Source organism: Ammospiza caudacuta, chromosome 19 (assembly GCF_027887145.1).
Source record: "Ammospiza caudacuta isolate bAmmCau1 chromosome 19, bAmmCau1.pri, whole genome shotgun sequence".
NCBI classification, from domain to species: domain Eukaryota; kingdom Metazoa; phylum Chordata; class Aves; order Passeriformes; family Passerellidae; genus Ammospiza; species Ammospiza caudacuta.
Genome location: NC_080611.1, coordinates 7,529,685 through 7,553,898, shown reverse-complemented (window position 1 = coordinate 7,553,898; position 24,214 = coordinate 7,529,685). Strand labels below are relative to the sequence as shown.

The following is a 24,214-nucleotide window of genomic DNA, read 5'->3' as shown; positions in this document are numbered from 1 at the left end:
TTCTTCACTGGCTTACAGAAAAATCAGCTACACAAGGTTTTTCATTCCTAAAGAGATGTGAACTCATTGTAGTGGGATATCTGTTACACAGTCATCAAATCACTAAGGTTGGGAAAGACCTCTGAGATAATAGAACCCTTAACCCAACACCCCAGACCCACAACTAAACCATGACCAAACACCAAACCAAGCACCAAACCTACAAATTTTTTGGATGCTGAAAGTGTTGCTTCTATAGTTGCTCCTAAAGCAGAGTCCTCGCCTCTAGTTGTTTCTTACTGGATACTTGTCCACAGCCCTTCCAGGACCCAGATCTTTTGAGTCCAGCATGATTTTTTATTGCAGACAGGCAATTCAGATGTCATAAACAGTACACACCTTTCCCAGTTCCTATCCTGGGAAAACTGTTGGCTGCTCTCAGCACAAATGCAGACTGTTCCCTGCAGGCTATACCATTCTGCCTATCTGCCAGCTTGCTGTCCCTGTGGAAGGACATCCTTCTGGGACACCTTTCTCTCATTGCTTTCCTCTAGAGAGGGGAGGCTCATGTCTATTTCAGCAAATCCTTGGTACTCATCACCAGAATAGCTCTCAATTCTTCCATTATTTTTCTAGCTGCTTTCTAGCTGTTTTGCATGGGATTATATCAAAGAGGAAAAGAACTAATCCACCTTCTTTCCTGATACAAAATTATGTGAAATCATATGTTTTGGTCTTGTTGTATGAAGTTTTACATTTCAGATGCAAGATGAATTTGCCTGTTTTCAGTTTCAAAGTGTGTGTACAGACAATCGGGCAAGATTAATTTCCTGGCCATCTGCCTGGCATGCACTGCCACAATCTTTCCAGACTTCCATTAAACTTACACTTTCTTATATTTTGCAGTACCCTCCTTTTGGGGTTTGGTGAACTCAGCTTGGAATCTTTGCTCTGTTGGGAAAAGACAGTCACCTGTCAATATTGAAACCAGCCATATGATTTTTGATCCCTTCTTAACTCCTCTTCGCCTAAACACAGGGGGAAGAAAGGTAGGTGGTCTCTGTTCTGGTCTATAAAATAAATGGAGTTAGTAGATTTAAAAAAACCAAATTGCTACATTTTTATTTTCTAAAGCATTTACTTTTATCTGTCAGCTCTGAGGCAGAATAACAATGTAGCATGTTTTAAAGATTGTCCTCAAATCACTGAACTAATCAATTCTGTTTATCCAGCTGAATGATTGATATTTGAATTCTGAAATTATTTTATACATAAAACATCTTGAACCTTTTAGCAGTCTTGGCAATACTCATTAGTTTATAATGGTTTTGTGTTGCTTTTCTTATGTTGGGGTGCCTAAAAGGGTATTTTAAAGTATTTATTGCTTGTTCCATGCAGGCAGTTGTCTCTTACCCAACCTGTGTGTTATAAATGATCAAATCATTTATCTGGATGGTCAAAAGACATAGTTTGGATCTTACAACATTTTATACATTAATAGCATGAATTATCTCTACCATATACTACATGTGTTACAGACCAGTGTAACACAGGTTGGGTAAGACCATGCAGGTGAAAAGGCACTGTGAATTACAGTATTGGAGCAAGTGGAGACTCCAACAAAAGGTTTTTGAAAATTATTTATCTTCTGTTGTTGTCATGACAAATGAGATATGAGATGTCCACTGGAAACAGTGTGACATTCTAGGAATTGCTCTGTACTTCCCATGGAAGTCCTGGTGGCACATGTGCAAATACATCAGAATTTATCTGGGCTTTATCACAGAAATGCTGAAATGGTGATGTTGTTACTACTGGAAGACAGTAATGCTTCCAACTGTGGCTCAAATTTCAGGATAATATCTACATTTTGCCTTTTAAATGGAAATGTGTAGAGGTTTTTTGTTTTGATTTAAAAAAATCCCAAAAACTAAAAAACCAAAACTTAGAGTTTTGATGACTCTGCTATGTACACAAAGGCTTACACATTTCATATAATTTATAAATTACAGAATGACAAAACATGAAATTCAAGGACATGGAAGCTGTCAGTGACTCAAATGCAGGAGGTTCAGAATATTCAATGCCTTCAGCAGTTCTAAGAAGTCAGCTGGGTTTTCGTACCAGCTCACAGTGAAGCAAATGTCTGATTATTGATAAAACTTGGAGGCACTGAGAGAGTGGGAGATGCTGTATCAGTGATGAGGTTTTTACTGATAGAAACGAGAGCAGGCTCCTGGTACTGAAGTAAGTGATTTCATCATTTATTACAATAAAAAGAAAAGCCCACAGCAAGGGGGCCCAGGCCAAGCAGGAGCGTTCCCGTCGAGGATGCTGCAGCGCCGGCGCTGGGGCTGCTCAGCAGCGATGGCCCCGATGTCCCAGATGGAGTGGCAAGGATTCAGTGGGTCAGAAGCCCCTTTTTATCCTGTTTTTTGTCCCTTTGGATTGGTTTCTTTTTGGATCTTTCATTTGCATGAAGGTTTAAGGTGCTTGATTGGCCCATTACAGTTCTGTCCAGGCTGGCTCGTTTCGCTGTGGGCTGATGCACTTTGCTAAGGTGTGTTATGGTAAGTTGAGTACCATATTTCCTATAACTATCCTTTTAACCCCTTTACAATATAATAACTGAACTAACAGTACATGCTTAATGATCTGTCAACTATTTTACAACAATTTCTAACCTATTTTTAACACCTACCTTGCTCACAAATACTGCCGCCGATGACCTTTTATCATGCTACAAGAACAGGATTTGTTCTTGTTGTGATTTGTCTTGAGAGACTTTCAAAATGGTTAAAGCAAAATTCTCCTCTGAGAAAAAAGATTGCAATTTTGATACCTTATGAAAAATTCTTTGTTCATTCTTTGCTTCACAGAGGATTTGATTTGGCAGGTAGTGTATTTGTGTTCACTTCCTCAGTAATGTTTTTTGTATGTTAAAAATAGAGGTGTGTTTCATACGGGCTGAAACACTTCAGCTCTCAGCACTCAGAACCAATTGCTGTGGCAGCCAGGGAATTTCTTGGAGAAGATTTGACTGTGATTATGCTGTATATGAAAGGGTTTTATGGAACTGATCCTAAGAAAAATAATGAATAAATAAAAAAGGGATTTGATGTGGTTTCAAATCAAAGTTATAATAAGCTAGCTTACATGCACAGTGAACAAGAAAGACAGCTACTTGCACATAGTCACAATAATAAACCTCTTTTGGAGAAGGGGCTGGGAGGAGACTCAAGCTGTAAGAGAGAGCAAGATGGAAGGAAATACTCAGTTCAGTTGTTCTTGGAACAGTAATTTCAAATTCCTAACAATTTCTTTTTGCTATTAATTTAGAAGTTCAGTTTTATCAGGTTTAAAAAATATTTATTTAATTTTGAACGCAACATATCTACTTCGTGTGCTTCACTTTGGAAATTAGCTTCATCCACAGGAACAGAATCCAAGACCAATATATAATCACTGACTTAATATCTCCTCTTACTCCTTTCACACCTTGCCACTGCTTTCCCCATGGCTTTATTTTTAGTGGGGAGCATTGGTTAATTTCTGTAAACCAGTTACCTGTTTAGTTCTCCCTTCTCACCTTGGCAGACCAAAAGTGTTCTATTCCACTACAGAATTTGTGTCTAAAATTTCCATTTAATCACATCCCTTTCTAGTTCCTTTAAATTATTTTATTTCAGTGTTTGTAGTGAAAGCCTTCTAGTAAACCAGATTGAGACTACTATTTTTGGACTGCTTGGAAATAAAGGAATATTTTTCTTTCTCCTTAAGAGAAGAAATTATCTGATAGGAAGGGTATAAAGGACATCATCACTGTTTTCCTACAAGGGGAGAAAAGCCCAATCTGTGCGGCCATCACACAGCAGGCAACTTAATAGTTATTTCTTGTCTGAGGCTGAGAAAATTCTTCCCATTCCATTCAGGAGCGTTATGAATGATCAGTCAAAAAGCCAAATTATAAAAAATGCGAAAAGTTTTTATTTATCATTTTCCGCGTCCAAAATACGGTCCTCAGAACCACCACAGCCAAAGCGACAGCGTCGAGCCCGGGATCGGCGCCGGGTGAACCTGGGTCTGACCTCCATCGCATGGCATCCCCCTCTGTTCACAAATGCTGTTTCCAGCTTTTATACAGTTTTTTATGCCTGAGGCCGAGGTGCCCGGCTTTCCTTTGTAACCCCGCATTTTCATGAGAATTTCTTTCACTGTGCTGGGCAGGACAGTTGCTGTTTCCTGAGTAGTGGCAGGCGCTGTTCATGTCAGGCGAAGTGGTGTGTTCAGATATATCTTTCTGGCAACTTCTGTTATTTCAGTGGTGTCACAGGCATCTTTTGTGGAAAATCCTTTCTTTAGGATTTTTACCTCTTCTAAGAAACTGAAGCCCCAGAGAAAGAATGCAAACAGTGGTTATCTGCTGCTGTGGAATGCAACAGGTGCACCTGGGATTAGCCCATGTTGCATGTTTACACTTAAGGGCAATCAAAGACCAAGCTCTCTCTGAGACAGAATCAGAGAGAGCTCCGTTGTTAATTCATTCCTGTTCTATTCTCAGCTTAGCAGCTTCTGAATCTCTCTCTCTATTCCTTTTAGTATGGTCTTAATGTAATATATATCATAAAATTATAAATCCAGCCTTCTGATCATAGAATCAAGATTCTCGTCTCTCTCTTCACCCCTGAAAAACCCTTGCAAGCCCTGTAACACAGTGGTATCAGTCGAGGGGTGATGATTACTCCTGATTACCCCGGAGGAAAACGATCATCATCGCCCTGGGCACGTCTATTCATAGGCAAACGGGGTATTGTTCTCTTGCTGCCTTCAGGAATTTCAACATTCCAAAGTAGACATCTGTCTATGGGCTGCTCGTGGTCAGAGACTTGTTTGGATTTCACAATCTTTATAAAATACATTCTTTTATAGCATGAATTATTTCTAACATACATCACAGGAGTAAAAGGGATGGCAGGGCTATTTGCCAAATATTTATACCTCTTTGATCCACTCTTTTGTAATAAGGTTGCAGTGACCCGTGATGTATTACTTTTTGTGCTGTCCAATGATTTTAGGGCAGTATCAGGTCACACATTTACAATTCAAGCACCATCAGATGTTATTCTGAGTTGTGCTCCTATTCTGTATGTGTGATTCTCCATTTCCTGAGAAAGTGGCTTAGCAGGTCCTGAAGCCTTGAGTGTCATTGACACAGATAATTGGATTTCAAGATCCAGAACCTCAGCACAAGATATTTAGTGAGTTTACATGCAGAAGAAGAAATGCTGCTTTTGAGGAAACTCCCCAGGTTCCAGTTCCCTCTCAGACCCAGCTTTGTCTCTTAGTTATCCATTTTAATGAATTTACCAAGCAGTCAATTTCAGATAAACAGCCCTTTCTGATAAACAATGCCAATCCTTATTAATTTGCAAATCACACTCCTCCATGTCACAAAGAATGGCATCCTTTTACTTTCTCTGCTCTTTTTGCCTTGTATTCACTTGAGCACCAAAGCAATCAGCACAGCAGAATATCTTATATTCAGGCAGGAAGCACCTTGGGTTTCAATCTCCAAAGCAGGGATTTCCAGCCTGTCATGGGTGATTGTGCAGGATGAAAAAACCACTCCACTTCCCACTGACCTGGTCCTTTGCTGGGCCTCCTTCCTCAGTTTGCCTCTGCAGCAAGAGCTCTGCCTTTGGTCCCCCAATTTCTGTCCCTTGCCTTCCTGTAGCCCATCTGACTTTGGTCTCCTGGTTCTCTGTGGACCTGATTTCAAAAGCCCCATGTCTAGAATTCTTTAAGACTCAGTACAGTTCTTGGCCATACATTTTTTTTTTATTTTTTCTCGTAAAAACATGTTGAGCAGCAGCATTTGCTTTAGACAGCAAGTGCATCCCTGCCAAGTAATTAAACCTTGCCACATCAGTGCCCTTATGTCTTATGAGTCATTTTAGGTCACACTCAAGGACTGAAATTGTTGCCTAAAGCAGGTAAAGTTCTGTTTAAAACCACTTTATTTTTAAGGCAAGCCAGGACATTATACGTGATGTTGATCCCTGGGGAAATAAAAGGAATTGATGTCTGCTGGCCAAGGACTATTATTCTGTAGCTCAGTGTGCATAAATGAAAGTTAATCAGCAAGATCCACACATCTGCCTGCTCATATGGGGCATTAATGAATATAATCATGTATTTAAATTAATATTCATATAAATAATTGGTTCATTCTATACATTACAAGATAATGGCTACATTCAGCAGCTTCTAAACTAAAACAGGGTAGGAGAAAAGAGATTTATGGATTGAAATCAGTTAAATGGTTTCTCTGCCAGTTAGTTCTGATTCCATGCTGTTCAATCAATTCAGAGTATTACTAGCATTTTTCTCAAGAGTGCAATATATGACAACTGCCAGGGTTTGCTTTGGTGATTACTAAAAGGACAGATACTGGTATGAACCATATTTCAGCACTGCAGGAATATAAAAAATTAAATGTTATAAATGGTCCAGGAGGAATGGATAGCAATAAGACATCAATGTCATCTGTAAACTGACTTGTGATATACTTTTAGAGGTCTTAGTAATCATTTTTGATGTAGAGTAGCTTTGGGAAGTCAAAAGTCTGAGGCAAACATAAAAAACTTTAAAAACTTTAATGAATAAAAAACGAAGCATAGTATTGCTGCTTAAAGAGTTGTTTACCATTTCTAATTCTTCTACAGTTCTGCATGCTCTGCGTGTTAGTGAGTGAACTTGCAGTGGAATCAGCAGGTTAAAGTAACTTGTTTTTTCACCCTCAATATGGAATTTAAAACAGGAAAAAAATGCTGGGTTTTTTCAGATGTAGACTGCAGACGTTGATGTTAGTAGATCATGCACAGGGGAAAACAAGTTCAGGATCTGCACCTTACTTTATATCAGGACCTTTCTTTCCTTACTGCTTCAGTGTCCATGAGATTGCATCAGTTTGGGATATGTGAAGTCTCAGATGGGCATCTGTGTGTGTTCTCAGTTTCTGGTTGTCTCTGACACAGATCACCCACGGAATGAGTCCTGGACAGGCACAAGAATGTACTTCTGCAGCTTCTTCATTGATCTGCTTGACATTTAATCTTGTCTGGTGCCATAAAACAAGCTCACTTACCTGCCAGGGGAAGTTTCCTGGGAGATCTCAGACCTGGAGAACGATTCACTCCATGAACAGCGTTGTGCTCTGATGTTGGGATTTGATCTCAGTTTGGCAGGAGGGCATTTCAGATCATGTTACTGTCTCTCAGGTGTAGTTATGCAGCGATTCAAAGCAGACCATGGTGTCTTTGCAAAGGTGTACCCTTTTTTATTTGGAAATGCACTCTCTGGATGTCATCAGAAACATCAACAGGATCTGCTTTTCTGGACATTGGGCAGCAGATCCATTAGAAGGTTAAAGATGTTATTGAAGCTGGGCTAACAGATCCCAACCAAAGGCCTTGCCCATCCTTTCTCCTTCCTTATGTTTATTTAAATAAGTTGCTTTCCAGTTTTCAGTTCCTAATGATGAGACTTAGAAAAAAAAAAGACTGGAGCAGCAGCTGGCCCACAGCTACAGTTTGATATATTCAAAAGAATTTTCAAATTTGCCCACTTTGTTCTTAATGCCCCTTTCCTATTTTCTAGTAGACCCTATGGGCTGCATTGATAGTATCTTATTTGGGTTTATTTCATCCTGCACTTAGGTCTATTTATAAACCTAGATATTTATTTCAAGCCTTGCAGAAGTGGAGTAACATATATCTTGTCTGTGTACATGATTCTCTACTTGGGGTTATAGTCATCGGTATGAAAAGGGCTGAAGATTTTTTTCTCTCACACTGATCCTGCTGTTATACTAAAAGTGTGCAGGTCTCCTCACACCATATGCTTTAAATGAAATATAATTTTGTATTTTAGCACTGTTAAATCACATTTCCTGGACTCAAAAATTATGATTCTTTGCTTTTTTTTCTTGTTACAAACATTAATAAATGTATGACGTATTGAAATGCAATAATAGATATATATATATGTGTATATATATATATATATATATGTTATTTAAAGTGTGTATTTTTGACACAACATCAGTGAAATATTGTTAACTGAGAGCCCACTCTAATGGATGGGGATGTTCAATGTCATTTTGTACAGAGAATTTGAATCATATTACCAAGGTCAGGATATCTGGGAAAGGCGCAGTCATATTCAAGGTTCAGTTGCCACCAGTTCATGAGGCAAAAGCCTTGCCATGCTAAATAGAATTAATAAGAATCCACATCACTCTCCTCCTGGAAAATCCTGACCTCAACATTTACAAGTCTTTGTTTGCAGTTTAATGGCAAACTGCATTTTCTGCAATTTCTGTATATCAAAGATTACTTTTTCTTCTCAGAAAGCAAATGTTAGTTACCTGTTATGGTCAGTCCATCCTTTAGGATGGTGATGTTCAACATTTAAGCAGCTCTATTGCTACGGTGGCTACTAGTGGCTGCCATCCCCTGTGGCTGAAATGGCTCTGGAATTCTGAAAGTGTGAATTAGGGTGTGAGTGGGAACTTGGTAATGTGTGTAAGGTGCCTGCTGCCCCTCTGGGAAGGTGCCACGCTTTGGCTGAGGGTGTTTGTGGCAGCAAGGTGCTGATCTGGCTTTCCAAAGAGCTCTGCTGGTGCCAGCTGTGAAGTGGGAGCTGTCAAGGCCTCACAAATTGAACCTACCCATTGAGGAAGTGAGAGGAAAGGTTTTTTTTTTTTTTTTTTTGTTTTTTTTTTTTTCCTCACTTTCATCCAAAATGGTTAAATCAAGAAATCACCAGATATTCAGCAGATATTTCTGCCTTGCAGCTGGAGTGGGTACTGTGTTAAAGACATGCATCAGTTGTGCTGTGAGATAAATGACACTGGTGCCATTCCCAGTTCTGAGTAGCATTTGATGCTGGAGAGAAGTGCAAGTTCAGTGTTTCTCATCCCAGAAGTGTTAATCTGTGATGGCTGAAAACTGAAGCAGGCATAGTTTGCTTATAGATGGAAGAATGAAACAACGTATTTTAGGATTAGAGGCTAGAAAGGAGCTTAAGGGGAAAAACTGAAAAATTGTCATCAACTCTGTGTAATAATCAAAAAGAAATCTGTGGATCGGCATGGGATCTAGAGGGTGAAGGAGTGGGAGCATTTAAGCTGTGTGTCATCCAGCAGGCTGAGGGAAAGCATCAGTAGATGGTTCTGCAGTAGAGGAGGAAAATGTACATAAATTTGGGGTATAAAACTGCTCTTACTATAAAGGACAGTGGGCTTATAGGAGTTTATAGGCCTTATAAGAAAACTGGAAAGATTAAATAATCCTTTTGCATGTACCCTTTTTTATTTGGTAAGTGTTGTTCCTGTACAGAAAGTGACAGAGTGTGGTAGCCGTGTCACTTAGTAAGTGTTTGAATCAGTAATTCTTTGTCTGTGTTATGTAATTTCCAACAGAATCAATTAGAACTGAGCACTTCTACCTCCAGCAAGGTATTTTTTATCAAGTCCTTGCTTGTATCCTGAACAACAACCAGACCCAAACTACCAGGGTAGGTCTGACAATGGACATTTTAGCTTTTAAGCTGGGAAAATAAGAAAATAAAGTTTAACTTGACTGCCAAAAATCATTGAGCAGTTTGGACTGGAGAATGTGAAGAAGATGATGAAAATAAGCATTTTCTAGAAGAAGAGAGTGTGCTGCATTCTTATTCATTGTAAGAACTCAGTGTCACCTGTGTCAGGCAGGCTGTTCAGCAGGAGAGGATGTTTCACAGAGCACAGTAATATGTCATGCTGACACAGAGATGCATGTGGGATATACCCTGGGATGAGGAGGAAGGGGAAGGAAAACAGTGGGCAAGGGCTAATAGGAACTAATTGTGTCTCTTTTCTGCCTGAAGATGTATAAAAAGAAATTATTAAAAAGAAAAAAGGAACAGCTTTAGCCTTTACTCCTTTATCCTTTCTTCTGTGTCCCAGCCAGCAGCTGGAGGCAACATACCAACACAGTAATTGGCTACTGATGATATTAAACCTGTGCACTCACATTTCTGTAGTCCCCCTTTTCCTGCCACTCTGCGAAGAGTACGGAGAAACCCATCTCATATATGACTTTAAATCACAGTGTCTTCAGGGCTATGCCAATGGCAGCACAGCTGTGCTGAGGTGGCACTTAGAAGGTCCTTTGAAGTTCCTTTGCCTTCACTAAATGTTTAGCTTTATCTGTGTATTTCCTCTAGTCCTGTATCACATAGGACTAATTAAGACCTCTATAAAAAACAGTGTTCAAACGTGCTGAGCAAAGAAACCTTTGAAGGGAAAAAAAAAAAGATTAAAATGTGAATTATTTTAAATCATACAAATGTACTTAAAATATTGTCACGGCCCTTCCAAATAACTCTATTTGTGTGTTTACTTTGGTTAAGCATATTATTTATGTGATGGACATTAATAGCTACTTTTGAGTGACTGAAATGATGCAGATATACATTTGTGATCTCTTCCTTCAGTATGGTACTAAAAAACCACAGAGCTGCTGTGGTTTTTGTAGCACGAAGATGGATTGGAATGTAAATCACTATTGGACAGATATTGGGCTATTTACTCAGTATTGCTCAATTAGAAGCACAGAAACACTGTTAAAGAGCCCTCCTGGTTTGATGTTGCCCAGTGACATGTTGAATGCTGGAGACAGAAATTCTGCCCTCAGAACCTCCCTGCCGAGATAGATTTGGCATGGACAGAAGGCAGTGATATCGGAGATCCTTGGATTCATCAGCCACAACAGGAAATCCATGCCCCTAAATCTCAGCTCCAGGCTTAAAAACTTTGTCTTGTCTTATTAGAAACCTTCTCACTAAAAGCAAACCACAGGCTACCCACGACCAGATGGATGTTTCATCCTGATTTTTCACAGCTTACACCTCATTTCCTTTATAGATACATATTTACAGAAGAATGTTGTTTGGAAGCACAGGGATGCATGCCAGTTTTTGACAGAATATTCCTCTTATCATGCAAAGTTTTGTGCCATCTACTTACCCATTTGTCTCAACCTAATCTCCCAAGCCTTTGAACTAGCATCATGTGATTCATGTGATTTTTTTTTTATCTTGTTTGATTTTTTGAGAGGCCTTTTTGTGACGAGTCGTCTGTTAACACAAAGTGTTCCATAAGCAGAAGAAATAATGTAGCATGGTGTTCTACAGAATCTCACTTTAGCTTCTTTCATTTTAGTCTCTGTCTCTCATTATCACTTCTCCACTACTCCACAGATCCCTTCATTAAAAGACAAAGGCAGAAGATGCTGTGGCTATTTCCAAGTGCTTTGTGCCAGTGGATGCTCCTGCTGACTGCCCAGTTGACTGCTGCTGACAGGAGCTCTATACTAATCTGTATTATGGAGTTTTACCTGCCTGGTCCTCAGCACAAAGTTGGTTTGCTCTTTTCTTCCAGCCAATTTTCACAAAATACTGAGATTTTTTCTTTGTCAAAGCTGGATAAAACTGGCCAGGAGATAAAGGAGTTAGTGTGGGGAAAATAGGAAACTTCTCAAAACAGTTGCTATTATAGTGAATTTGCTTTTATAGTGAATTATTTGCAGTATATTTAATCAGAGGCACTTACTAAAAGCAGTGTCTGTGAAGACAGGAGCTAAGGAGCTAAATGATAAACAGGGAATTTCACAGGTAGATGTATATTAAAGGAAGAAATTGCATATGCTGCAGATTGCCACCTATCACATCACCACAACAGTGTTTGGCTGCTGTTTTCTCAAGCAGAAATGCAAAATTTTCAATACCTTTCAGGGAGCACTGAGGACTCATCCTCATAAGCAAAATTAAGTTATTAAATTAGTAAAAATGTGACATTGCTTGGATAGAAATCTCTCAGAGTCTCTCACCCTAAGGAGTTTTCCTTCTTGCTTTAGAAGATCCTGCAATATTTGCTTGTTGGTCTGTGGCCATCTCTGCACTGGTGCCCATGGCTTGGGGCAAACCTCTGCCCAAACAGTAGGATATTTGTATGGACTGGTATTTTTCCAATGCCATGTTCTTTAAGTGCTGTGTGAAGTTGAAGGTTTGCTCAGTTCCCCTTAGAATATCACTGCAAATATTGCCAAGATGTTTATATGTGTCCAGCTGCTTCATCTCCTCCTTTTCCTGCAGTCCCAAAACAGTGCAAGGAAAGAGGAGAGATTATTTAGTAGGGAGAAGTCTGAAACCATTTTCATGATGAATGCTCACCTCTGCAAGTGAAGGGATAATATCATCATGAAAGGACCAATCCCTCATTCTCAATGACTGTCATGGTGTGTGTATGGCTGCCTGGACTGCAGATGGTTACCCTGCATACCCTACAAAACAAGCCAAAAATATAATATCAGAAACACATATAGGAATATCTTCCTCACAAACTCCAAAATATGATTGCTTATTGAAGGCTGTGCTAATGAAAACCTCTACAAGGTTGTCTTGGTTTGAAAGATAGGTGTCTGCTAAGGAAGGCAGAAACCTCTCTTGGAATGAAAAATGTGACCCTCTTCCCTCTAAATTGTTATAACTCCAAAATTATGGTGCTTTCAGGCGAAGATATGGGAAAAGAAGTAAAAATTATATGTATATGTATATGTATATGTATATGTATATGTATATGTATATGTATATGTATATGTATAACAAGGCAAACAAACAACAGCAACAGCAGCAACACCCAAGAGAACCATGTATAAAAAAAGAGCATAATGTAATGAAGCTGTAATTATTTTAATATAATTTTAATTGTGATGTCTATGTTTCTGCAGTAGAACATGGTGAGTTTTGTCTTGAGAAATCACTGGAAGTTAAAGAATGATTACTGAGTTAAATACCACGATTTAATGAATTAGCCCGATGGAAAAGTAAAATAGTCACTAGAATCTCCTAGGAATGGAAAAGCCACTTAACAGACAAAGTTCTAAATAAAAGGAAGATATTAAAAAAAAAGAAAACAAACCCCACAGAGGAGCAGTAAATTCATAATTTCTTCTGAATGAGAATTGTCAAACTTCATGTTAATAGCTGTAAAACGCCTTATATGCAGAAATATTTTGGGACGTTAAAGACCAAGCAGGGTATTTGGACCTATGCCTTTGCATTTAAGACATTATTTATGTCAGCTTTATTTTTCTATTTTCCAGTAAACCTTTCTTCTCTTTCTTCTCTGGGCTACAGGGTTACACATAAGTCAGGAATTCTAGTGAGACTGGAGTTTTTGTGCAGTAGTGAGATGTGTCTGTCCCTGCTTTATTTGATGTTATGCTGGAGTCCACTTTGAGTCTTTGTTCTTGAACCCAGTTCCTGCATACCTTGATACAGTGATGTATTGACCCAAGTAAAAATACTTGCAAAATAACTTTAAAGATTTGCATTGAATGCACCATCTTTCTATCTCTGCCTGTTGCAGGAAGTAAAACTTCTCATTTATCCTATAAAGCCTTCTTTATCTTCTCCAGGTCTTGGTATCTGTTTAGAAAAGGTTCCTTGCAAGTGCAGGTAGTGCTTCTCTGTTGCCAAAGAAAGAGCTCTCTGTAATATCACATTTTCTCATTTAAATACTTTCTCAGTGTTCCTCTCTTTTATGTTTGCAGCTGTTTTAAAGCACCTTAGCTAAAGCCTTTTGAAGTAAAATACACACAATGCCCTTTATGAGCCTTTCTGGCTTTGTCTCTCATGATCCCTAATAATTTTCTTGGAATGCATATATCTTTCTTTGGCAGTTGCAGATGGGGTTGTAGAGTGGCTTTCAGTTAACAAGGATACATTTTAAACAATCAGCAGAGTGCCTGTGAAATCACTGAAATGCACTGCCTTATTATGGCTTATCTTTCTACTTCCATGGTCTGTGGTCCTCACATGGATTTATTTCATCTGTGCTTGCACACAGCGTCGATGGTGCCTTGTACCCTGCCCTGCTTAGGCACACCATAAAGCCTCATACTTAAAGGATAGTGGTCATGATGAGGGAAGTATACAAGGCAATAAACAGCTTTTGCAGGTGTTAAACACACTGAAGCAAAGCTGAGGCATTGGAAAACCCCAAAAGCTGTTTATTGTAAGCACAGCAACACGTCAGCTGTGTTCCAACAAGCCTCAACGTTAAATAAAAGTTTCTGCTTGTCTTGCAAGCGCTGAGAGGTTTTGTCCACCAAATAGATCTTTGCTTCTCATTTTCGATGCTTTAGGTGGCTTACTTTGTCTCATATATGGTTTAACAGGAGATGGGTCCTGAGTAATTGCTTGGGATAAAAGCAGCAAAATGTCTTTTTTGAAATCACTTTGGAGGTTCTTGATGACAGTCCTTTTTTCCTCTCCAACCCCACAAGAATCCCCCTTCATTCCCAGCTTATTTTTCCCCTCTTGCTACTACTTACATTGTCTGTTTCATCATTTAATTTACTCATTTGGTTTTTATTTTGTTTTGGTTAGGTTTTTTTCTTTTCAATGGTGTCATCACCTCCACTTTCCCCAGCACTTGGCGGAGTTTTCCTAACACGAATGCCTGAGGCTGGAGCATTCAGCCACTTCAAGGAAAAGGTTGGAGGACAAGTATTATGAGTCACAAAATTTGTAGCGCCAGGGAATCTCTGTTCCACAAATAGCACCGCTTGGGTAATGATGAGCTATCTAAAACCAAACAGCCTTTTTTAGCAATTATAATTTACTAAACTTTGTGATCTTCAAGAGTATTTTCTTTAAAACACACTTTTTATTCCAATGGAGCGACGTTTGATAAATTTGTGCAGATTCTTGTGGGTCTTCCTATCAAATGCAGTGAATACAGCTGCATTTATTATTTTCCAGCCCCAATTTACTGGCAGTTATAATAGTAGATCCTATCATGGCTATTTGTGTCAGTCAGACTTCAGTTACCTGCTGACACAAACTGCACGGCAGATAAATATGTCGTGGGCCAATAACCCTCACAAAAGACTAATTTTCTATTAATGTCTGACAGTGATTGATAGAGACGAGGACTCCTTGGTTTGCATGCATGAAGCCAATTTATTGATTACAAAGCTCAGTATATATACCTTTTCAGCTGTAACTAAAAATAGCACTAACCACAACATTTATGTCTACTAGTAACATTGCTTTAATCATAGCTTTGCACAGACTTGCACAGGCGCTTACGGTCCTGCACGATTTCTCAAAAATAAAACATAACAAGAGATAACACTGTTATAACACTGTTATCTCTTGTTTCCTCCTTCAGGGTTCTGCCTTGACTTGCAAGGGCCTGCAGCCTACAGGGCTTAGCACATCTGCTTCAGTCACAAGCAGTGCACTCAGTCTTGCTCTCCAGCTGTATTTCGATAGATGTCAATGGAAGGAAACTTACTGTCTAATGAAAGAATGTTTAATATTTTGCAATTCACATAGACAACATTTTTGCTGTTTATTGCTGAGAATTGTAGTACAGTCTTTCTCATTTATAAATGAGACCTTGAGGCAGTGTCTTCTATGAAAGCAAAATATAAAAGGAATAATCTAAGTTTGGTAACCAGCTGAGACTGAAGCTGTATGCTGTGAAACAGAATTAATAGATAAAGTGATCAGAAAAAATTCTGGTTGGTAATTCCAGTTGGGAATTGGCTGAGGTGTTTCTTTTCTTTCATCTTGTCCTTAAATAATTTCTACAAGAGCAATGTTTTCAGGAAACTGGTATTTACTCATTTATACATGGAAGAGCATCACCTCAGCCTTATAAAAACCCTGTGTACATTACATTCTTGTCGCAGATAAACACAAATCCAGCATAATTCTGGATTTGCACTAGTATTACTGAAATGCAAATGTGCACTCCTAAGGTTATCTAGGGCAAATCCTGAACCACTAAAATCATGGCTCAGCGGGGAGTGGGGGATTCCTGACCCTCATGGAGAAGCAACCAGGGCATTCCTGGCACAGCAGCGCCGTGGGAAAATGCAAGAACTGCCTGTAGATATGGGCAGGGCTTGTGCTGAGTCCTTGGGAAGGCAAACCAGAGCAGGCAGGGGTGTGATAAGGAAAAACACACCCAGGACAAATATGGAAAAACACACCCAGGACAAATGTGCTGCATCTGCAGTTGCTGGGATACATCCAGGGTAACTGCTCTGCTCATGGTGGATTGTGCTGTGCCTTCCCAGGGGAGATGTCACGTCCTGAAAGAGGAAGAGTACGACTGACTGCTTCCTGGGGAGGCTGAAAATCCTCAGGTATCGCTTGAAAACATGCCAAGGATTTCAGGTGTCACATTCAGAATCGGAGTTAAAGCTAATGATAGAAAACATATTTTGGGAACCTCATTTTTCTCTAAAAGGGATATAAGCTGTTCCCATTTCAGGTTGGGAAAGAAGCTCTCAGAAAGTGATTTGGATTGTTTCTCACAAAGGTTAATCGTCAAACTTTTCTCTCCATTTACCCTTCTCTTTTTTGAATCTGCAATGAATACGAAGTAAACATCATTAGGTAGCTTTTGATATTTATTTGTACCTTCACATATAGTCAGAATAATACAGAGAACAGATTTGTAGAAATAAGATAAGATGCTTATTCTTCTAAGTTTTCAATAATTTTGAGTTAAGCAAGACTGATTTTTTAAATAGATTTTTTTTGTCAGATATGTTTCATTTTTCATTCATGAATTTCACCTGTAGATTATATATAACTAAAAGAATGTTTTCCTGATGAGCATCCAGTAAAGCCAGATGCTTCTAGTAGGAGTTCTTGGGTTGAAATAGATTTGGTGGGGTTTTCCCCCCTTATTCTACTTTCCAGCAAAATGTTTGTTGCTCATTACAATTAAAAACATAAATTCTGGGGTTTTTTTCTGCACTATAGAGATAAATGTCACAGTAATGACTAATTAAAGACAAACAAAGCTATTCCTCTTTTTCTTTTTTTGGGGGGGTTGTATTTGTTGTTGGTTTGTTTTTTTTTTTTTTTTTCTGAAACATAAAGCCATTCCCGTTACAGAATTTTCAGAGGAAACTTTGCAAGACTCCTGGGACCATATTTTCAACATAGTTCCATACCTAATGAAGATTTACAAATGTTCTGAATCCCATTTCCATCAACAGAACTTAGTGCCAGAATATATCTTTGCCTTTCAAAAATCACTTCAAGTGTTTATTTGCATCTCAAGGACTGAATTAGTTTTTAAACTCTGACTATTAAACTTTTGTGAAGTAAATGATCACTTAGGGCAGTGTTGTCCTCCACTAGATTAAATAGACTTCTAATATTGTATCTTCATCTGAATGGATTTTCTTTTCATCCAGAGTTATTATGAAATATACTGCATTTTGTATTTGCTGCATGAAAGGAAGATTGATTTATTTCAGGTACTTTATAGGCTATTTTATTATTCACATCAAGATCTCATCTATTCCCTCTGCATTCATATTTTATAGTACTTTAACCGATTGAGTTGGTTTGAGTCAGCGCTTTGATGGCACCTTTGCCATGGAGGCTGCACACACATAACACAAATCATTTATTCTTTTCAAAACTATTTACCTTGCCCTTGGGTTATTTTATGAACTTCTGGCCTTTTGGTTCTGACCAGATTAACCAGTAGACAAAGGCAGGTAAAACACAAGTCCTCAGTGCCCAGGAGTAAAATTCTTACTTACTCATTTATATCATCATATTTGCAGTGCTTTAAAATACAACACAGCAAAGACTTCAGAATTTAGCCCTGAATTTGTCTAATTTCCAAAGCACCTCCTGGTTCTTTTCTTTTTCTATCTGGATTGCCAGGTTTCATCCCCACTGAAGTCACATGAACGATACTGACTCTCGCCCCTGTCTGAATTTGCTCATTTTGTGACACAGGAAGGCAAGATAAGTTTTGTTCCCAAAACCTTGGTTTTCCTGCAATATCTGAGGTAACTGTGATGGTGAGGCAGAAGTAGAGCCTGAAACTCTGCTCCCACAAACAGGCATTCTGTATTATCCTTCCTCAATTTAGAACTCTATTGTACTGATTATGAAGAAGCCCATAATAAACTAATTGGAAATGTGGTCTAGATATCAATTATTAATTTTAAAAAAAAAGTGTTTAAAGTATTTTTAGAGAAAATAACAAATAGCAAAGTAATTTTGGGTATATTTTAAGATTTCTTTCCCTTTATCTGTTTTGTTTTCTGGTTTTCTGTTCTCCATGTTCCTGCATCACAATGCAGGAAAAGCCAATGAAGAGAGTTTTGTGTAACCTGGCGATTATCACAGGATTTGGTCCCTCTGGTAGTAAACTCCCTACTGCTTTCACAGTTGTGAATGTGTTTCTGATTGGGATTATGGCTCATTCAGAACCTTCATTTAATTTACACTAAATTTACGTTTGTGACTGCTCCCATACATGCACTTAAGGATTCCAATACAAACGCAAAACTGTGTCTTAAATATATTCCTATAGTAGGTCATAGTCCTGCAACCCCTGAAGCAAAACTTTTTTAATGGCAGAGTTGCAGAGAAAAAAACTTCAGAAAGGCAAATCCATAACCTGTCATTAGGAAGAGAAGCACCTGTCCTGCACATGTGTGTAAAGTCCTGCTCAGCGAATATGATTAATTCTAATGTCCTATAAAAGAAGTACTGGAGGAATTCTCTAATAGAAATTATGCTATTCTCAAAGGTATCATCAGCTAATAAAGAAATCACATTAACCAGAATTTCAAGGTAAAATTTATTTATCTCTAGTTTTATGATTTTTAAACTGTTAATTCACATACTCTGTAGGTTGACTTAGTATTGGCAAGGAACTCTGTTCCAAATTGTTACTTTATAATTCTCCTAGTTCAGGTTTCCTTTTTTTTTGGCTTGTTCCTATGTTTTGTTGTGATTTTTTTAATCCAAAAACCTAAGTGCTGGCATACATTCTTCAGCCAAAATCTTTACATCACAAGGATGAAAACCTGGTGGTGACTGTGGGGCTTTTAAGTGTCACCTTTCTTTATAAATCCTATTTTCTGTTTCATCCTCCTGCTTCACTTCAGTTTACAAACATGACAAGACTGTTTTAAATCTCAGAGAAAGGTAAAATAAAGTGTCCAAATAACAGGTTATAAGTGGATAACCTATTTCTCTTCGGCTGGAAAGCTTTCAATGTCTGGCTTTGGCAAACAAAGGCCATTTTGAAATGGTGTTTGGGCAGTGACTGAACCCACATGGAGGTTGTATTTACAGCACAGAGGTTGTCAAATAACAGTCAAAGTAATTTGGGCATCACACAAAATAATAGGAGTGATTCTAGTGCTTTCTGTGAAAACCTTTTAACTCCCATTTCATTAAAAATTCCACTCTGCAGCTGGTAGCAGAGATTTACTGGGTTTCACCATCTGTGCAGATTAATGTTTCCTAAAGGAGAATGAATGCAACAGATGAGATGGTTGGCTTTTCAGATCAAACAAAGCCCCAAAGTACAATCTCTTCCCTGACTCTTACATCTTACACCTGTTTCCTTTTAATCACATGACTGAATCATTTAGGAGAAACAATTCCAGCTTTCCCTAAAGCTGATGGATTTGGAGATTGCAGATCACCAAGATTCTTGTGAGCTGGTAGCTGTGGAGACTTTATTGAGTAGATTTTCTTACAGATTGGTTGAACACCTTTTTTAGATGTTGTTGTGTTCATATCCAAGAAAAATGTCCCACACCCCTGTTTTCACCCCTTTCTTTTTGACCGGCCATTACTAACCTTTCCAGGTGATTGGGCATGTGATTCATTTAAATTTTGGTTATCAATCAATCCTATGTCACTACATATCTTACAATGTTACACTTTTAAATTACATCAGCTTCACCACACATCCAACACCAAAATTAGTTCTTGGCAGTGATCGCTGTATTAGGATTCATCAGTAAAATTAATAGAATTTCTGGGTTTGTCAGGAAATGGGATCATTAATTTGACTATTTTTTGAGGGCAAGAAAGGAAAGCACAGTAACTGCTTACCAAAGCAGGTCTCAATCCCTGCCTGGGTTTCCTGATAAATATTCCTGGTTATTTCCCTGAAATACAGGATGTTTTACTCTATTCTGATGGCTAATATCAGACACTGGTGCTAGGGAAGGCAGATCCATGGTATGGTGGGCTTAGCAGCCTTCTGGAGACGAGAAGGCAACAAGGGTTGGGACAAAGAGAGGGGCAGCTGCCCCATCCAGGACTGCCAGAGCGTCCTGTTCCTAAAAAAGACACCCAGCCCTCCATAAGGAGCAGCAACAGCACAGGGTGTTAACATCCCCATGGATTTAACCCTAAAAAATCCCAGCACCCCAGAAACCGCTTGCTAATACCAACATGAAAGTGGGTAATTAAACTCACTGGTGGTATTGGTCCTTGCTCTCACTTGCATTTTTCTTTTATTGAAACCCAGCTGTTCTCTGACTGTTGCCAGGGGTAACCAGCAGTAACATTCAAGGTCATCAATGAAAAGCAAGCCTTTGTCCCTTGGATATTTCCCACTCTCTTGAAAACTTGCATCCTAGAATAAATTCCTTAAAAACAATGAATTTTAGTCAGTGTAGCACCTGGGTTTGTTTGTTTTTTAATTTCCATTAACTGTGCTTCTTTGGTCAGTCCATTACTGCTCCTCCGTGTTAACAGTGAGGCACAATATCCCAAAGAGCTCTTGGTTCAAGGAATGTCTCAGAAATGTGTCACAGTGTCACCAAGGCTGCTCTGTGTCCTCCTTTGGGACAGACTGGTGAGACCAGACTGCACATGCACACCACCAGAGTGCTGTGGAACCAGCAGCTCTCCTCTCTGTGTGTATTCTACCTGAGCAGCTGCAAGTCTGTTCATTCTGGTATTTTGAAGATCGTCTTTTCCCCGTTTTGTAGCATTGGTGATTCATTCACAGAGGTTTCTGCCAAGGAAATAGTTTATAGAATTCATTAAAGCACTTTCAGAGGTAAAAAGTCAGAGTGCTGTGGGAAGATAGGGAAAAAGTCCATTCTTCTAAATGGGAATTTTTGTGGTGATTCATCATGCAGTTCTACTTTATATGATTTTCAAGTGGTTAGCAATTTTCTGTATGATTCAAATTGATTTATTCTGGTTTGACTTTTTTTGTTTCGTTTAACCTGCATTTGTCCATTGCTTGGTTTACACTTTTTATGTAAATAAGCTGCTTGATTGCGAACTAGAGAGAAATTAGTATTTTCAAATATATTGGGTGTTGTCTGTGAGCTCCCCTTGCATTTTTATTATTTTGTCAGCTTTGCAAACCAATATTTTTCTCTAGAAAGATGCTAGTTAAGAAATAAGTATCTGGGAACAGAGGAACCAAATTACAGCTTTGCTTAGGTGAGCATAACTGCTTTTAAAGCAAGTGGGAGTTTCTCTTGTTTATCTGGTGTGTAATTTGGAAAAGTGCATTTTACATCTAATTTGACCCAAGTTTTCCTACACCATATTTGCAAGATAGAGGGAACAAGCATGGCAGATATCAAAGTGTATATTTGGTACCTACCCCAGCCTGGGATTGTAAACTTTGAAGTGTTTTGCAGCCAGAGACCTGGAGGTGAAGTGAGCTGTCAGCTCAGCCTCAGAGGGAATTTTCTGTCCCAGGCTCATTTCAGCTTTTCCAGAGGTGCCCAGTTGGTATCTAAAGACACTGAAGTGTTTTAGGCCGAATTATGGAAGGTGCAAATGACATTATTTACCTATTTTACAAGAAGATTATGATGATGAAGAAGTATTCATTACTTACAGTGTAGCGGGTCGATTTTAAAATTTACCAAGATGGCTTTGCAGCTTCTCCATGGAAGTCTCCTCGATGGATAAATGTCAGCTCCATCTCAGAAGAACAGTTGTCACTCTCAAAGTATTCCAAGTTCTGGTGTGACAGGTGACAGGTGAGGCAGCTGGACTGGGGCTGGGGCTGGTGCTGGGATACAGCTGTAGGATCATACCTGGTGGAATGGGTGAGGAAGGATGGAGCCTGCACACAGGTGGAGCAGGAGCTAAGAAGGATACACAAAACCAGGCATCTCACAGCAAGAGAACAAGATGGATGGGGTTATCATCCTTTGTAGGATAAACAATGTCATTTTATTTGTGCTGCGTGCATATTCATGACAGCCTCTCAGTGCTGAGGATGGGAATGTGCCTGTGTGGCTCCCAGTCTGTCACAAGCATTCCTGTGAAGCACAGAGCAGCTTCATGGACTGCTGCAGAAATTCAGAGTGTGGACCTTAATTGGAACAGTGTTTTTGCTTCACTGCTGGAGTCAAGACTGCTCCTCTCTTTTGTTTCATCTCCCCTCCTTTCTTCCTTTCACAGCCCAAACACTTGCGGAGGATTTCAAGTTAATTTACATCCTGCAGAGAGTAAATGGCAGAAACTGTTTCTTACAGTTCTGCATTAGGATTGACTTCTGTATGTTCTGCAAGGAAATTATTATTCCATCAGGAGAGATGTATTCCTTTGGAATGGAGTTACCCTTATTTACGTGTGAGGCAGCATTTCTCTGATGGGCCTCATCTTCCACTCCCACCTGGGTGAGGTGGATGTTCGTGCCTGTCAAAATGCACTTGGTTCATGCTGTGAAAAATAATTAGTTGGACAATGGAGCTGCTTTGAATTTACATGTGTGACTCATCCCACAACCCTTCCTGTGTTTGTGGGATGGGGCCTTGGATTTGGGAAATGATTGATAAATATTCTTCTAAACACCTATGATTTCAGAACAATGAATGTTGCTGAAATGTCAACACTTGTAAAAATGGCAATTTGTTTACTAGGAAATTAAAAGAATGAGCAGCTTTTGATGGTCAGGGCAGCAATGTCTGTGTGCTCTTGAAATTTCTGAAAAATATGTTCATATTCTGTTCTTCTTTGCCTGTGGTTCCTACACACATGTGGCACCACTGGTAATATCTCTTTGGAGAACTAGTCCTCTGGGTAGATTTTGAAAGGCTGGGTCCAGCATTAATATAAACTCCATTAACTCTAGCATATTTTGATTTTCAGAAGTAATAATGGTGACAATGGTGTATATGGGGACAAAACCAACTATTTTTCTCCCTGATAGAGATTGTTACATTTATTTAAATGCATTTTTCAAATGAGTAATGAAACACCAGGACACAACCCAGAAATATCTTATTGTTATCTATGAGTAAAGTGCTGAGCTTTAGCATTACAGATGAGTAGAACTGAAATGTTCCTTTAGTGTGTCCACACATAATTTGACACCAACTAAATATCTTTGGTGACTTGTGAAACACTACATTTCTGCAGATTGTGCCTTTTGTGCCACTAGCCTCCTGTTAACAGGATTAAGTTGTGCTGTCAGGAGAATGTAAATGTTTCCAAAGACGTTGTAAGATATTTCTGCCCAGTACTCCATTAAGAAATGAGGAGTGTGCTGTCTGTACTGCATGTTCATAGTGAGTTATAACCATTTCACATCCCTGAAATTCAGATGAGAACTGTTAAAATACAGGTTGTACACGACTAATTCGGAAAAAATTAAACCAACTCACAATATGAGCCTATTTGAAATCTCTTAAATATAAATATGTACTGATGTAAATCCATGGATATATAGCTACAGTTTTACTCTGACACCACAAGTTTACATGGTTCATTGAATTAATACAGTGCTAAAAAATCCCCCGTGCAAATCCGTGTAGAAGTGTTTGGGTTAAACATGTCACATTACTGAGCTGACAGACTTCAGCTTTGTTGAACATTCACAAACCAAACCTATTTTCTCACAGCTGTCTGGAATGCCAAAAATCTGTGTTTTTAAAGTATTTCCATAAGATCCTGTTCCACTTCTCTGTTCATCCTATCACTGAATGCATTGTTTTATTCTCAGTTTCTCTTTGGTAGACGACTGACTAATTTGCTGATCAGAGAGGCACTTGAAAACCTGTCTTGGAAATACAGGCATTACTAGAGCAGCGCATTCTGCCCATTTTATAATTTTTCCTAATATTCTGATCTAAAATTAGTGAACCTGATGCACATCGCCACCATCCCACTTTTAACCCATTTAAAAATAGGCACACTCGTGTTATCATCCTGCTTTTGTCTGTATTTCCTTGTAATCCAACATACTCTGCACCATCAAGATGGGATTCAAACAATAAGCAAGGAATAAATGAAAGCAACTACCATGGCACCTTTATTGTTTCTGTGATTTCATCAGTTGACACTGGATGGG

The 24,214-nt window shown here is 38.9% G+C and overlaps 1 protein-coding gene across 1 annotated transcript in view; it reads left to right on the top strand.

Moving 5' to 3' along the window:
• CA10 (carbonic anhydrase 10) overlaps nt 1-24,214 on the top strand; it is a 153,258-nt gene that overhangs the window by 67,642 nt on the left and 61,402 nt on the right. Inside the window, exon 5 of the mRNA XM_058817375.1 lies at nt 886-1,028. Within this exon, the coding sequence (XP_058673358.1) occupies nt 886-1,028 (143 nt within the window). The remainder of the gene's footprint in view (nt 1-885; nt 1,029-24,214) is intronic.